Source organism: Gobius niger (genome assembly GCF_951799975.1).
Source record: "Gobius niger genome assembly, chromosome: 24".
NCBI classification, from domain to species: Eukaryota; Metazoa; Chordata; class Actinopteri; order Gobiiformes; family Gobiidae; genus Gobius; species Gobius niger.
The window spans coordinates 5,519,188-5,535,569 of record NC_136875.1 but is presented as its reverse complement, the minus strand read 5'-3'; the positions used below and the strand labels follow the sequence as shown (position 1 = coordinate 5,535,569).

Below are 16,382 nucleotides of genomic sequence, written 5' to 3'. Positions count from 1 at the left end.
TTCACAGTTTCCATAGTTACCACCGAGGGATTTTCACCCGATCAATTTGAAACTATATGCTAGGGCTGTTCAATTACAGCTGCAGACACAGTGACTGGCTCCTGTTATTTCAGCTCTGTTGGCGTCTAAACACCTTTCCAGCTCTACTTCATTATTCTGAAGGCCTGACGCTATAAGCACACACCAGAAGCACATGGCTACTTAATGTATGTTGACTTTAGCTCCCGCCACAGCAGCCGTTGAACTAGATTCTAGCAGAATTCTGAAGATAATGAGAATTCTCTAAAATAATCATGTTGTTTGTAGGTGCAGGGCCTCCTCATTGACTGTATGAGCTGCTGTAGATGCCTTGACATTGGCAGACGCATCACAATAAGCTGAATAGGGCTGTTAAATGTGGTGCACATAAAAAGGGTTCACACTATTGAGAGTTCCAATGACAAACACAGCAAAAACCTTACGTTTATCTGAACCTCCTGCTGAAATAACAGCAGATGAAAGTCCAATATCTGTTTTACATCTAATTAGAATGATATGTATACGTCACAATTTCTCCAGGAAATATCTTAAAGGGGCTAGATGCAAGTTAGTCATTTTATACTCACTACTGCCACCTCAGGTCATACGTGTAACTGCAGCTTCTATGTTAAGCTCGTGCGTGACGGCACTTCAGACCCGAAGTAACACATTTTGAGTGACAGTGCAGGATTTTAGAGGCAGTTGTGGTGAACAGGTCTGAGCTCATTCTACACATTAGGACATTGTTGGAACATATGTAGGAGGAAAATACATAATTTTGACATTTTTAAACTCTGTATAGTCCCTTTAAATAAGCCTTTATTGTGTATGTAAAAAAAAAAAGATAAATACGGTTAAAAAAGCATCACTTTTCTAAGAAAATCAAGAAAATCCAGAGTAAATGTTTGTATTGTTTTTGTGTGATCAGATGTTTAAAAAGTCAGTGCTATTGCAAGTTAAAATCTGCTAAATCCCATTGAAGTGAATAGGGCTAAAGTTCTGTTGGACCAGGAAGTGGAGTGATGACATCATCACAATCCCATAGATACAGACGGCATCTCGTCATAGAAGGGGGCGTGGCTTCGCTGAGGGGGAAAATAGAATATATGGGCGATTCCAGAGATTCCAGAGATGCCGTCTGTATCGCCCATATATGGTCACGTTTGAAAACAGTTAAGTAGGAAAACAATTTTGAAACAATTTATATTTTCTCTAATTATTCAAAAACTACTGTAACAAATGCTGAAATATGAACATAGTTTCTACTAAAAAATGATACAAAGACAAGGGGAGGAGCAAAGTGGTTCAACAGCCCATAAATACATAAATAACGGAGAATGCTAACTTGATGCTACATGTTAGCATCGGGCTAATGCTAACGGTTAGCTAGCGCTTGCTACAACTGCCGTTTTTTCACTTCTACTGAACAATCTGTTGCGACAAAATATCCATATGGGCCCGACTTACACTTGACTTTATTTGTGTGATAAATAAGATGATATTCCCCCAGAAAATGGCTAAAAAGAGTGGAGTGTGTTTCTCTAAAGATTCTATTTTCCCCCTCGACCAAGCCACGCCCCCTTCTATGACGAGATGCCGTCTGTATCTATAGGCTGTTATTCATTTGTGGAAATTGCCATCGGTCCAGGCCAATTGAATCGGCCTGCTGCAGGCTCTGTAGAATATTGTGATGTCACATGAACCAAACCTATTTTACAAGTAGGTTTGGTTACAGTTGTAGCAGAAATAGTAGTTGAAGTAGTAATAGAAGTAGTAGTAGTAGCAGCAGTAGCCTAGTAGTGTAGTTGCAACAGTTGTCAGTAAAAATGGAAGCATAGAGCCGGGCATTATGAACAACTTCAAAAAACAATATGAGCCCGACAGTGTCCATGATACTTTTTATTTTTTATTACATTATAGGTAATATACAGGTATAAAGTGATATAAAGTGCATATTCAGACAAGTGAGAAGGACACAGGACTTAATAGAAGAGAACAATGGGACACATATGGGGAGGGAGGATTACGTGATTAGTGTCCATCATACAATATTGTGAAATATGAAGAAAAACGATCTCATAGCTGCCCTACATAGAGGTGTTTAACTTTCATATTGCAGTTGTGAGTGTAAAGCCGAGGTAAAACAAGCACGTGAATTAGATTCATTTGTGTTTAACAATACAGGGCCCGTGTAGCCGTAAAATGATACGTAAATGATATTCAGAGCAGCAGCCCTATAGCAGCAGCAGTAATCAAGCAGTGGTTGTAATAGTTATTGTAGTGGCTCTCCAAGTATCAGCAGTAGTTAAGATATAGTCGTAATACCAGTGAGAGTTCTAGTAGTGTCAGTAGTGGCATCAGTCTTTGACGATGTAGTAGTCGTCATTTTAGTTCTTTATTATATTCATTTTTGACATGTTTTAAGAGGCAGGGGGAACCGAGTACACCCAAGCACACACAGAAAGGTCCCACCTGGTCCAACAACATCATGTTATTTCTCTCTTTTCATTCCGAACCACTTCATTGGACCCAGCGTGTACCTGATTGTGCGGCCCTCGCTTTGATACACTTGTCATCGTTTCTCACGTGCAGTAGATGTGCCTGGACTTTTGGCAGAGGGGGGAAACATTTGGAAGAGAGCGCTCTGGCTGGAGCTCCTTCCCTCGCCTCATACTGGGTTTTACTACGACAGTCTGCCCGCCACATGAGAGGGGAGAGCGGGTGAAGGCCTGAGCAGATGGGACTGGGCGGCGTACGGTGAGCTCGTGCCAGAGTGCCAGGGCTACTAACGGTCGGACGGTTTGTAATGGGTCAATTAAAGCAGCACTGGACCATTTTTACAGCACAGTTCAGTCGTCATAAGCGCAACCGTTTTCAGCTACCGGATTGGAACATTAGGTGTTTTCGCACCGCGGGAACCTTTGGCTGTTCTTGGCGCCGTTTATGATTCCTCTTTTCTCTTTTCTACAAGTGATGGGTCGGATGAGAATGAGTTTGAGTGAACGATGAGAGCTGAGTCCCACCATGAGTTTTATTTATTGCTGCCTCAGAGAGAGAGGAGGGGGGGGGTGCATGTGCAAGGAGGGATAAAAATGCATCTACACACAGACGCCAATCCACAAATTCCCTAGTTTTTAAACACTTTTTATTTGACAATGATCTGCCTCATATACGATCACACACGTCACAATGTCGGCCTGTGTGCCAGCCCGTTATAAACAGGCCTGTCACAAAAACAAATTTCAAGTTCGTTATATTGAGGCGATAAATGATATTATTGACTCTAACGATACTAGACACCGTCAACTCTCAGGCATAAAAAATCACAGTAACTGGCCTTCTTATAGTGCACAATACTGAATGGAACTACTATAGTCTGTGGGCCACGAAGAGACAGGTGCTTCCTTTTGATGGTGATTATGTGAGGGATAATGTACAGAACGCTGGTCATTATCGACAGGGCGAACTGGTCTTGTTTCGGCCTTTCGGTATTTATTTTCCTGATAATGACCAGCGTTCTATACATCATCCCACTTATTATACAGCCATTTGCCCACTGAACATACACAACATAAACTTCATACACTTTTATGAAGGTCGAAAGGTTTATTTAATGACTTCCGCGGCAAGTAGTTCCCAAAAGTTTGCGCGTAGCTTGGCAACGTTTGGCTAGATTAGAAGCAGCATAGATACAGACGGCATCTCGTCATAGAAGGGGGCGAGGCTTCGCCGTGGGGGAAAATAGAATCTTTAGAGAAACACAATTTTCCACTCTTTTTTGCCATTTTCTGGTGGAATATCAACTTATCACACAAAAATAAAGTCAAATGTAAATCGGGCCCATGTGGATATTTTCTCACAGCAGATTGTTCTGTAGAAGTGAAGAAACGGCAGTTGTAGCAAGCGCTAGCTAACCGTTAGCATTAGCCCGATGCTAACATGTAGAATCAAGTTAGCATTCTCCGTTATTCATGTATTTATGGGCTGTTGAGCCACTTTGCTCCTCCCCATGTCTTTGTATCATTATTTAGTAGAAAACTATATTCATATTTCAGCGTTTGTTACAGTAGTTTTTGAATAATTCTCTGGAATCGCCCATATATGGTCATGTTTGAAAACAATTTTGAAAAAACGTATATTTTCTCTAATTATTCAAAAACTACTGTAACAATGCTGAAATATGAACATAGTTTCTACTAAATAAAGATACAAAGACATGGGGAGGAGCAAAGTGGTTCAACAGCTCCATAAATACATGAATAACGGAGAATGCTAACTTGATGCTACATGTTAGCATCAGGCTAATGCTAGCGGTTAGCTAGCGCTTGCTACAACTGCCGTTTTTTCACTTCTACTGAACAATCTGCTGTGAGAAAATATCCATATGGGCCCGATTTACACTTGACTTTATTTGTATGTGATAAATAAGTTGATATTCCACCAGAAAATGGCAAAAAAGAGTGAAAATTTGTGTTTCTCTAAAGATTCTATTTTCCCCCTCGGCGAAGCCACGCCCCCTTCTATGACGAGATGCCGTCTGTATCTTTGGCTAGTAGCTAGCACTTAGGGAACGGTGGTGAATCTCTGGGTAAGTTGAAAGTCAGACTCTCGTTAATTTCACGAGCGATTCCCCAACTTCTCTCGCAGTGACGGGGACAGAGATAGTGTCCTCGACTACTACGTGTGGAGTGATATGAAAGAAAGGTCCTCTATCAGAAAATAATGACCGGTAGAACGTTGGAAAATCCCATTCAAATCAATGGAGCGTTCTACTTACGTTGTGAAGAGCCGTATAATAAGGTGTTATTATGAAGAGCCAAGACAAAAGCTAGAGCAAAGAAGTCACTCTGATGAACATGTGCTATTGTTATGCTAATGACGGCTAAAGTTGTGCTATTAGAGGCTCAATTACACCTCACTGTCACAATGAGATTTGAGAATGAAATATGAAATCACATATGTCATGACTCTTTGAGACAAGAGAAAGCTGGGCACTGGGCCACTTTTAGACGGATTGTTCCTGCTCTGGGGATGCTAGTACTTTCCAGTTTTATTAACCTGTTACTTGCCGCCCCCCTGATCATGGAGCAAGGGTTAGGTTTAAGAGTGAGGGATTTGGGTTATAAATAGGGTTAAAAACGGCAAATGTGATGTGAATTGTGTTTCACTCACACAGATCTTGCACATATTTTTAGAAACTAGAAGGTTTTGGCTTTCAAATGTGGTATCACACTGGCACATAGGCTGCAAGCTCTGCTGTCAATGCGCTTTAAGATTTGGATATGCATAATTGCTAACTCTAAACCTAACCCTAGCCCTGAGGTGACAGGTCAAAGGAACGTGTTGATGATGGAGTTACCTATAAATGACCTATAAATAAAACCTTTGTATATCTATTCAGAAAGCACAATCCCAACACTGATTTAAAGCCAGTGCGACTCCCCCTCTTTCATCATGCAGCCGTGAATCTCCTCTTTGCTTTGTGCATCGTCAACAGAAGCGATAAAACTCTGCAAATCCTTGTGTAAAATGTCAACGTCTGCCTAGAGCATGCTGTATTTGTTTCTCAACTGGGACAGCCCCAATGTACGATTTGTCGTGAAAACCTCTGTTGTCAAATGTCTCTGAGGCTCTCGAAACCTGAAATGGTTCATATGTCAGAGATGTACTTTGGCCCTGACCATTAACAAACTTGTCCACAAACAGAATTGCTTTTCGTGTTTCAAAAGCACGCTGACGATCCAAGTTTTTGGTCTATACTGTAAATATTAAACTTTTATGTTGCTGTAGCTTTGTTTATTTTGCTTGTTTATTTTTTTTCCAATTTGCCATATTTTCTTCATTTTTATGACCTTCCAGTGTTTCCGCAGACGTCCTGTGGGTTTCCATGCTCTCCCTGTGGGTCCACATGCCCTCCCTGTGGGTCCACATGCTTTCCCTGTGGGTCCACATGCTCTCCCTGAGGGTCCAAATGCTCTCCTTGAGAGTCCACATGTTCTCCATGAGAGTCCACATGTTCTCCCTGTGTCCACATGTTCTCCTTGAGGGTCCACATGCGCTCCCTGTGTGTCCCTGAGGGTCCACATGTTCTCCCTGTGGGTCTCCATGCTCTCCCTGTGGGTCCACATGTTCTCCCTGAGGGTCCACATGTTCTCCATGAGGGTCCACATGTTCTCCATGAGGGTCCACATGCGCTCCCTGTGTGTCCCTGAGGGTCCACATGTTCTCCATGAGGGTCCACATGCTCTCCCTGTGTGTCCCTGAGGGTCCACATGCTCTCCCTGAGGGTCCACATGTTCTCCATGAGGGTCCACATGTTCTCCATGAGGGTCCACATGCGCTCCCTGTGTGTCCCTGAGGGTCCACATGTTCTCCCTGTGGGTCCACATGTTCTCCTTGAGGGTCCACATGCGCTCCCTGTGTGTCCCTGAGGGTCCACATGCTCTCCCTGTGTGTCCCTGAGGGTTCACATGCTCTCCCTGAGGGTCCCCGTGGTCTCCCTGAGGGTCCACATGTTCTCCCTGTGGGTCTCCATGCTCTCCCTGTGGGTCCACATTCCCTCCCTGAGGGTCCACATGCTCTCCCTGAGGGTCCACATGTTCTCCCTGAGGGTTTCCATGCTCTCCCTGAGGGTCCACATGCTCTCCCTGAGGGTCCACATGTTCTCCCTGAGGGTCCACATGTTCTCCCTGAGGGTCCACATGCTCTCCCTGAGGGTCCACATGCTCTCCCTGTGGGTCCACATGCTCTCCCTGTGGGTCCACATGCTCTCCCTGTGGGTCCACATGCTCTCCCTGAGGGTCCACATGTTCTCCCTGTGGGTCCACATGTTCTCCCTGTGGGTCCACATGTAAGTTGACTTTCAACTTACATGTCCACATGTAAGTTGAAAGTCAGACTCACGTTAACTTCACGAGCGATTCCCCCGACTTCTCTCGCAGTGACGGGGACAGAGATAGTGTCCTCGACTACTACGTGTGGAGTGATATGAAAGAAAGGTCCTCTATCAGAAAATAATGACCGGTAGAACGTTGGAAAATCCCATTCAAATCAATGGAGCGTTCTACTTACGTTGTGAAGAGCCGTATAATAAGGTGTTATTATGAAGAGCCAAGACAAAAGCTAGAGCAAAGAAGTCACTATGATGAACATGTGCTATTGTTATGCTAATGACGGCTAAAGTTGTGCTATTAGAGGCTCAATTACACCTCACTGTCGCAATGAGATTTTCTGAAATATGAAATCACTTATGTCATGACTCTTTGGGACAAGAGAAAGCTGGGCACTGGGCCACTTTTAGAGGGATTGATTCCTGCTCTGGGGATGCTAGTACTTTCCCGTTTGTTAACTTTTTACTTGCCGCCCCCCCCTGATCATGGAGCAAGGGTTAGGTTTAGAGTTTGGGTTATGAATAGGGTTAAAAACAGCAAATGTGATGTGAATTGTGTTATTTTTAGAAACTAGAAGGTTTTGGCTTTCAAATGTGGTATCACACTGGCACATAGGCTGCAAGCTCTGCTGTCAATGCGCTTTAAGATTTGGATATGCATAATTGCTAACTCTAAACCTAACCCTAGCCCTGAGGTGACAGGTCAAAGGAACGTGTTGATGATGGAGTTACCTATAAATGACCTATGAATAAAACCTTTGTATATCTATTCAAAAAGCACAATCCCAACACTGATTTAAAGCCAGTGCGACTCCCCCTCTTTCATCATGCAGCCGTGAATCTCCTCTTTGCTTTGTGCATCGTCAACAGAGGCGATAAAACTCTGCAAATCCTTGTGTAAAATGTCAACGTCTGCCTAGAGCATGCTGTATTTGTTTCTCAACTGGGACAGCCCCAATGTACGATTTGTCGTGAAAACCTCTGTTGTCAAATGTCTCTGAGGCTCTCGAAACCTGAAATGGTTCATATGTCAGAGATGTACTTTGGCCCTGACCATTAACAAACTTGTCCACAAACAGAATTGCTTTTCGTGTTTCAAAAGCACGCTGACGATCCAAGTTTTTGGTCTATACTGTAAATATTAAACTTTTATGTTGCTGTAGCTTTGTTTATTTTGCCTGTTTTTTTACATTTTTATGACCTTCCAGTGTTTCCGCAGACGTCCTGTGGGTCCCCATGGTCTCCCTGAGAGTCCCCATGTACTCCCTGAGGGTCCACATGGTCTCCCTGTGGGTCCCCATGCTCTCCCTGAGGGTCCACATGCTCTCCCTGAGGGTCCCTGTGGTCTCCCTGAGGGTCCCCGTGGTCTCCCTGAGGGTCCACATGCTCTCCCTGAGGGTCCACATGCTCTCCCTGAGGGTCCACATGCTCTCCCTGAGGGTCCACATGCACTCCCTGAGGGTCCACATGCACTCCCTGAGGGTCCACATGCACTCCCTGAGGGTCCCCATGCTCTCCCTGAGGGTCCCTGTGGTCTCCCTGAGGGTCCCCATGCTCTCCCTGAGGGTCCCCATGCTCTCCCTGACGGTCCCCATGGTCTCTCTGAGGGTCCCCATGTTCTCCCTGAGAGTCCCCATGTTCTCTCTGAGGGTCCCCATGCTCTCTCTGTGTGTCCCCATGCTCTCCCTGAGGGTCCCCATGCTCTCCCTGAGGGTCCCTGTGGTCTCCCTGAGGGTCCACATGCACTCCCTGAGGGTCCCCGTGGTCTCCATGTGTGTCCCCATGTTCTCCCTGAGGGTCCCCATGCACTCCCTGAGGGTCCCCATGTTCTCCCTGAGGGTCCCCAAGCTCTCCCTGAGGGTCCCCAAGCTCTCCCTGAGGGTCCCTGTGGTCTCCCTGAGGGTCCCTGTGGTCTCCCTGAGGGTCCCTGTGGTCTCCCTGTGGGTCCCCATGCTCTCCCTGAGGGTCCACATGGTCTCTCTGAGGGTCCCCATGCTCTCCTTGAGGGTCCCCATAGCCTCCCTGAGGGTCCCCATGCTCTCCTGTGGGTAAAACGATGATGTATTGATCTCTGAGTGACAGAAAGACAGTGGAGAGACCAAAGCACAAGACTAAGGTTGTATTTCCCGGCTCTCATTATGTTTAAACCAGCCGCGTTCATCAGAGAGGCAAGTTAGCAGGCTGTTGGGTCAAAACGTTAAACAGCTGCTGTGTTCTCCGAAATGTCATTTGAATGGACACCATTGTTTCCCTCTCTCCTCCTCCTCTGTTCTCATATCGGCTGCAGATGTTCCCAGTGGGAGGCACAGACGGTCACTCTTTCACCACTGCTCCACAAAACACATGCCGTCTTCACATTACGAGCCTTTCACGACTGCACTACAGTCCAGAGAATGTTTTTTCGGTGGTTTCAAACCTATTTGTTATAGTCTATGAGCAAGTTCCGCGTGCTCTACAATTTTGCAGGCAGTTTTAAGCCATTTGGGGGGATAAGGTAAAAGAAAAGATCAGCATTGCAAGGTGTTTAAAGGGATTCTAACTCCAACCTAAAGGGGTCAGCGTGAGAACTGTAAATCTAGCAATGTCCCAAGCGAATAAATAAAGGTAAATGTCAGAGCTTTACGATTCACCCGCATTTACCCCTGAACTACAAGCTTTAAATGTCTCCGTCCACCTTTGCAGCGACGAAAATTAATCCTCCCTTTTCGTTTTCTCTTGCAGGATGTCCCTTCTCAGTCGCCACCCTTCTCTCCTCTGATAACGGGGACTCCAGGCCGCGATGAAGGGGCTCGGGGTGAACCGCAACCGCCACCTCTCCGACTCCTGCGACCCCTCCTCCCACCGCAAGGAGGCGCTGTACCTGCCCAAGACCCCCAACATCAGTAGCACCCTACCGCGCAGCCCCTACCTTCTCGCGCCGCAGACGGTGGACCACTACGGCACCATGGACTCCCACCACTACACCGCCGCCGGGCCCGGTCCCGGGTCTCTGCCCCCGGATTGCATGCTACCGTTCAACAATCAGATCCCGAACAGCAGCACCTTCCCGGGGATACACTACAACTCCTACGACCCGCAAGACTTCTCCCCTCCGGAAAGCCTCCGGGGCATGGGCGCTTTGGGGACCTCCATGTCCCTCGGGATGCCCCCCGGAATGGGCATGTCGGGTTTACGGACTCCCATGATCACGAGCGGATCGGCGACCATTTCGCACCACGTGAGCAAAAGCCAGATGCCCCAGAGTCTGCTGGAGTTCGACAAAAGCCTCCCCGGGGCCAGGGACGGGTTCAGCACTTTGCAGTTCCACCGCTCGGCCGCGCTCGCCCACTCCAAGCAGCGCACGGACAGCCCGGGGAAGATCCGCTACATGCTGAACTCGGTGCAGAAGCTCTTCGCCAAGTCGCAGTCGATGGAGGGGCAGCAGATGAAGGGGGCCGTGAACGGGAGGTCGGGGTCCGGGAGCGGCGGGGGGTCGTCGAGCACGGAGGAGGGGGGGAAGCACCACCGGAGGGCCAAGAGCAAAGACAGGGTGACCAAAGAGCCCAAGCGCAGGCCCAGGTCCAACATGTCCGGATACTGGAGCTCCGACGATCTGGACAGCAGCGACGTGAGCAGCTACCACCACACCATGGGGAGGCTGGGGACCCACGATGCACTGCAGAGGTGAGGGCTCTGACACCCAACAGGGGGGGGGTTATGTCACCGACGCTCCTCTCCTCCTACACGGCCACTGGTTTGATTTAGCATTTAGCCGGTCAGATACTTTTTGCATTTGATCAGTTAATTTTGTTGCCACCTCACTTTCATTTTTTCCATGAGAGAACAGTCCTGTATCGTCTGCGTAGATCAGTGGTTCTCAGCCTTTTAGAGCCGCGACCCCCATTATAACAGTTAATTAGGATCGTGACCCCCCACCCGGATCAGACCATGGGAAAAACAGGGACATTAACCCCTTTAACTCCCGCCTGAACCGAGCACATTTTCTCCAGTTTGGCTTTACCCCCAGTCCAAAAGCTTCTGGAAAAAAAGGTGTGAAAATAGCGACAAAACTGAGACGAAAACAATGATGGAAATGTGACAAAAAAGTGACGAAAAATGGATGAAAAAATGACAAAAAAGTGACAAAAAATGACAAAAAAATGTCAAAATGTGACAAAAAAATTACAAAATTGTGATTAAAAAATGACAAAAAAATTGACAAAAAAAACGACAAAATTGTGACAAAAAAATGACCAAAATTTTATAAAAAAATGACAAAAAAATGATGAAAAAGTTACAAAAATGAACTGACACTTTCAAAATGATGTAATATGGCATTTTCTTTGACTTAAAGAAATGAATGAGCTAAAGTCACTGTAGGTACTGCAGGTACAGGTGGTGCTGTTGTTTCCATTTTGCTCTATATCGCTACAATAATTGATTTTGTTCTACTAAAACTAGGCTTTTGTAGCATGTTTAACCCCTTAACTCCCACCTGAACCGAGCACATTTTCTCCAGTTTGGCTTTACCCCAATCCAAAAGCTTCTGGAAAAAAGCTGTGAAAATAGCAACAAAACTGAGATGAAAACAATGATGGAAATGTGACAAAAAAGTGAGAAAATATTGGAAAAAAAATGCCAGAAATGTGACAAAAAATGACAAAATAATGACATAAAAGTTACAAAAATGAGTTGAACACCCAACAAAAAAATGATGAAAAAAAAAATGTGATGACGTGAGGAAAAAGATCCTCTCGGTTCAGGCGGGAGTTAAGAGGTTAACCTATAAAACTCTTAAAAATCAATGAAAAAATAATGGCTAAAACAAAAATGAATTAAATTTAGAACAAATAATGGCACCCTGGTAAAATAGCATGTATGCTATGACACCATAATAATAATATTAAAATAAATATTTTATCTATATGCTCTGGCGACCCCCCAAAGTATCATCTTATCTTATCTTATCTCCTGTCTTTGTCTCTTGTTCCAGTCCTAACCAGAGGTACATCCACAGCGGATACAACACCATCAGCTCCTCCAAGAGCAGTGGGGACATGAAGTTCTCCGTCGCAGGGAGAGGAGAGATGCCTCTGGCCGGGCCGCTCGGGGGTCTGGGAGGTTTGGGGGGTTTGGGGAGCCTGGGCGTCAGTGAACCGGAATACGTTAAAGGAGGATCCTGGTCGGCGTTAACCATGGGACAACCACCTCGGCAGTTACTCCACCAGGGGGCGCACACGCTGGACCGCTCCATGCTCAAGTCGAAGTCCTGCCAACAAGAGCTGAGCTCCAACTACCTGCAGGTCGGGAGGAGGGTGAGTAACTGCACAATACTCGGTGTCATGGCTAAACATATCACAGTAAAGTGCAAAATAATGTATTGTCCCATTTAGCACTTCTGTTACTGCTGTTAATGTAAGGTTCTTTACTGCATTTTAATTCAATTTTACTTTTTCAGGTAATTAGGTAAGTTTCAATACTTCATTATAAAAGTAAGGTGTTAGAGACTCCTTCCTTAGACTTTTCATTACTTTTTCATTTCTTTCATTTAAAGATGATATAAAAACACATTATTTAACAAGATAAGGTATATTTTACACATGGGAACAACTTAAAGGAATAGTTCACTGTTTTTCCATGCTGAGATATGTTCTTACCTGAGCTTAAACGAGTTGATACGTACCTGTCTGGTCTTTGTGCCCGTGGAAGAGCGTGGTCACTTCTAACTTCACCCCGTTTGGAGCTATAGGAATATACTGGGAGAGGCCGATGCTAAAAACATCTTTGGTCTTTTTGCATGACTGACGGCACACAGTTCTTCCATACCGAGATATGTTCTTACCTGAGCTGAGACGAGCTGATCCGTACCTGTCTGGTCTTTGTCTGTGCCCGTGGAAGAGCGTGGCAGCTTCCAACTTCACCCCGTTTGGAGCTATAGGAATACATTGGTAGAGGCCAAATGCTAACAACATCTTGCGTCGTTTTGCGCGACTGAGGGCACGCGCAAAGACCAGACAGGTACGCATCAACTCGTCTAAGCTCAGGTAAGAACATATTTCAGTATGGAAAACTGGTGAACTATTCCTTTAAGTCCGATTTGAGCCCCTGGTAAAGATGTTAATGTTACTCAGCAGTTTCAGTCCAGTGGGGAGAGAGTTCCACAGTGAAGGCACACAGCCTCTATATGTCATTTTATGTGGACATGTGGAGCTTAAAGACAGACTTAAAAACATTATTTTTCTAATTTGAAATGAAGAATTAAATAGTAACAATGAAATACAGTGGTCCCTCGTTATAATACGGTTCACCTTTCTTGGGCTTGCTGTTCTGCCTCCTGATTGAGTCGTAGAGTGAGCCCTCGTCTCTCTGCAGAGAGGATCTCCGTCAGTGTCCCGTAAACACATCAGTAGTAGTAGTAGTAGTAGTAGAAATGTATTGTCCCCTTGGGGAAATTAATTTGCAGTGAGTGGAAATACACAAATACAACAGTGACCACAGCAGACAGATCCAAACATTTACAACATACGAAAAAAACAAACCACGGCCCGTAAACCTCAGTTTAAATGATGTTAAAATCGTGATCTACATTCCTTAAAAACCTTCTCTGACAGACCAGCTGTGCAGAAAAAAATTAAATAAAAAAAATCACTGTTGGTTACTACGTATTGTTGGTTTGTTTAATTGTAAAAAATGGTCCTGTTTTTAGTCAGGTCGGGGCTCCTGTACCTTCGACCTGAGGGTAGCAGCTCAAACTCTCTAAACAGAGGATGTTTTGAGTCCGAAAATATTATGTCTGCTTTATTCAGAGCTCGAGCAAAATAAATGTCCTGCAGACCCTTCAGAGGAACACCTAGGATTTTGCTTGCAACTGTACATATTGTCCTAAGGGAGTTCTTTTGTGCCTCAGTCATGGCCCCCGAAACCAACAGATGATGTAAAACATTTTCAACATGTTTCTACCCACCTGAAAGGACACCAGTTTCTTCATAAAATATAGTCTCTGTTGACGCTTTTTTGTGATGTGATCTGAATTTTTATCCCAGTTTAATTTGTCATCTAAGATCATCAGCTCACACAGCCACACAGGCCGGTCACGAGCGGGTCCGGGTCCGACTTTCCCCGCTCTTTTCCATGGAAATAAACACTAGACACACGCCTTCTGAAGCCTGAAACTGCTACGAGGAACTTTGTTTGTTGTAGTGATTGTCTCTTACTTTGAACTATCGCACAGCGGAGACAAGTGCAGCTCATGACATATACAAATCTTAAAAGACACAAAAACATGGCACATATTTGACATGAACATGTGTCGGATTTTCACAAAACAAGCAGCGTTTTGCAGCCTGTGATCCGATGTCTCCGATTCTCCTGAGTGTGTCTCAGTGTGAGTTTCCGTTACGTCCTCGAGAGAGAGTGCGAGGGGTGTACACGCCAGTCCTGTAAAAGCAAAGTCCGCGGGGAAAAGAAAGCACTTTACGAACGCGCACCACATCACAAGAGAACAGAAGCAAGCCGAAAAATGACACAGAGGGCTGAAGGAGCGCAGAGCAGGCCAGCCCCACACAGGCAGGACCGGGGTTTAGAGTGTGAGAGGCGAGACATCAGAGATCAACTCAAACTCAAAATCCACTATAACATAAAATAAAAAGATACTTCTTACAGTTTGGTGCTTTATGCTGAAGCTGTGTGGCCAAAGTGTCCAGGAGGCAAAGCAGCGTCTCTTTCCCGCTGTCGCTGCTTTGCTATCAAGGCTCTTCAGGGCGTTCAGTGGAAGCGGCGCCGCACATCCCTGATTAATAAATCCACTTCACAAAAGTACTTACAAACAACATCCACGGTTCAGCTCGTCTGCGACAATCTTTGCGGCGTCCATCCAACGCGACCGGTGTTTACCCAGTATGTGAATACACACAAAGCCACGCCCCTACTCCACGCTTAACAAGAATCTCCCAAAACAAGCAGGTTTGAAGCTAAACGTTTACGCTTTTAAATATGCCAGCACTGCTAGCTTAAACATGGAGAGGCTTCTTTGTGACTTCCACTGAATGATTCTGCAACAATTAAAGGTTTTTCTCGAAACTTGGGCTGCCGACTTGTGTCCCTGGTTCTAATGACGGGGCACATATAAGAATTATTTTGCCTATTGCGGGTGAATTTTCGGGACTTGAGACTTACTTGACCAAAGCTCCGAAAAGACTTGACTTGACTTGACTTGGGACTTGCTGTTTGTGACTCAAGACTTAACTTGGACTTGAGGTCAATGACTCTCAATGACTTGCTGTGACTTTATAGTTATTATTTATTTGAGTGAAACTGTCGAAAGATCAGGATTCATTTCGTAAAAGCGGCGCAACTATGTTTACATTATGGTAACACTTCTAATCAATACAGCGGGAAAAGACAGGAGGAAATATTTCTTTGGATGCATTAAAAGTTTTCGAAAGACAGTGAAGAGGAGGAGATTTACGGACAGGAAAACGTTTGAAACAATGGACTGGACCTACAGCGCAGAGATCTGTCAATCAACAGAAATCTTGGGGTTTTTCGATGTTTTAAGGCGTTCACACAAAGTTTACAGCATTTAGTGGCTCGTTTACGCATCCGCACAGAGCCCAGTGACAGCGGGACTGAAGGCTACGCAGAATCTATTTTGAGCAGGGGCGAATCCGAGTATACAGGGGCTGGGGCAGTACAGGGGAACCACTGACAGAAAAAGTGCCAGAAACTAACAAAAATAAAAATATTATTTTCTATTTATATTTCACACTACATGGAAAAGCAGCTCATGTTTAAAAGACTCTGTTTAATTTTTTTTCTTTTAAAGTCGCCCCCCCCCCCCGGGCCCCCTTCCTTAAAATGCTGTCCCAGTAATTTTGCACATAGACTGTTTATTTAAAATATATATAGTTTGAATTTTTGCTGGTGATTAAATATTAATTAGACTTTAAATCCAAATCCATGAGATTTTAAAAAGTTTGATTTTAGCCTAAATTTCTAAAATCGCTGTATCTTGAGAAAGCACCTGTTATTTTCAAGATTAAACACATGAAAAGTCGACACGCTGGCGTTTGTGACTTGAGGTGACTTGCCGGCTTAAGCAAGACTTGACTTGACTTAAAGGGGCTGGATGCAAGTTCGCCATTTTATAGTCACTACTGCCACCTCAGGCCACATGAGTAACTGCACCTTCTATATTAAGCTCGTGCATGACGGCAATTCGGGCCGAAGTGACACATTTTTGAGTGACCGTACAGGATTTTAGAGGCAGTTGTGGTGAACAGGTCTGAGCTCATTCTACACATTAGGACATGGCTGGAACATGTAGAGGGAGGAAAATACATAATTTTAACATTTTTAAACTCCCTATAGTCCCTTTAACAAAAGCTGTGACTTGACTTGACTTGACTTGAGCCCACGACCGATTGACTTGGACTTACCTGGGACTTGGACCTTCAAGACTTGGACTTGACTCGAGACTTTTATTTAGTGACTTACT

General features: G+C 45.0%; 1 protein-coding gene across 3 annotated transcripts in view; it reads left to right on the top strand.

The window, feature by feature from the left end:
* Positions 1 to 16,382, top strand: part of dlgap4b (discs, large homolog-associated protein 4b) — a 100,504-nt gene that overhangs the window by 22,368 nt on the left and 61,754 nt on the right. For all 3 annotated transcript variants that reach the window (XM_079582143.1, XM_079582142.1, XM_079582144.1), the window contains exons 2-3: positions 9,629 to 10,570; positions 11,880 to 12,201. In XM_079582143.1, the coding sequence (XP_079438269.1) occupies positions 9,687 to 10,570; positions 11,880 to 12,201 (1,206 nt within the window). In that variant the 5' untranslated portion in view covers positions 9,629 to 9,686. The remainder of the gene's footprint in view (positions 1 to 9,628; positions 10,571 to 11,879; positions 12,202 to 16,382) is intronic.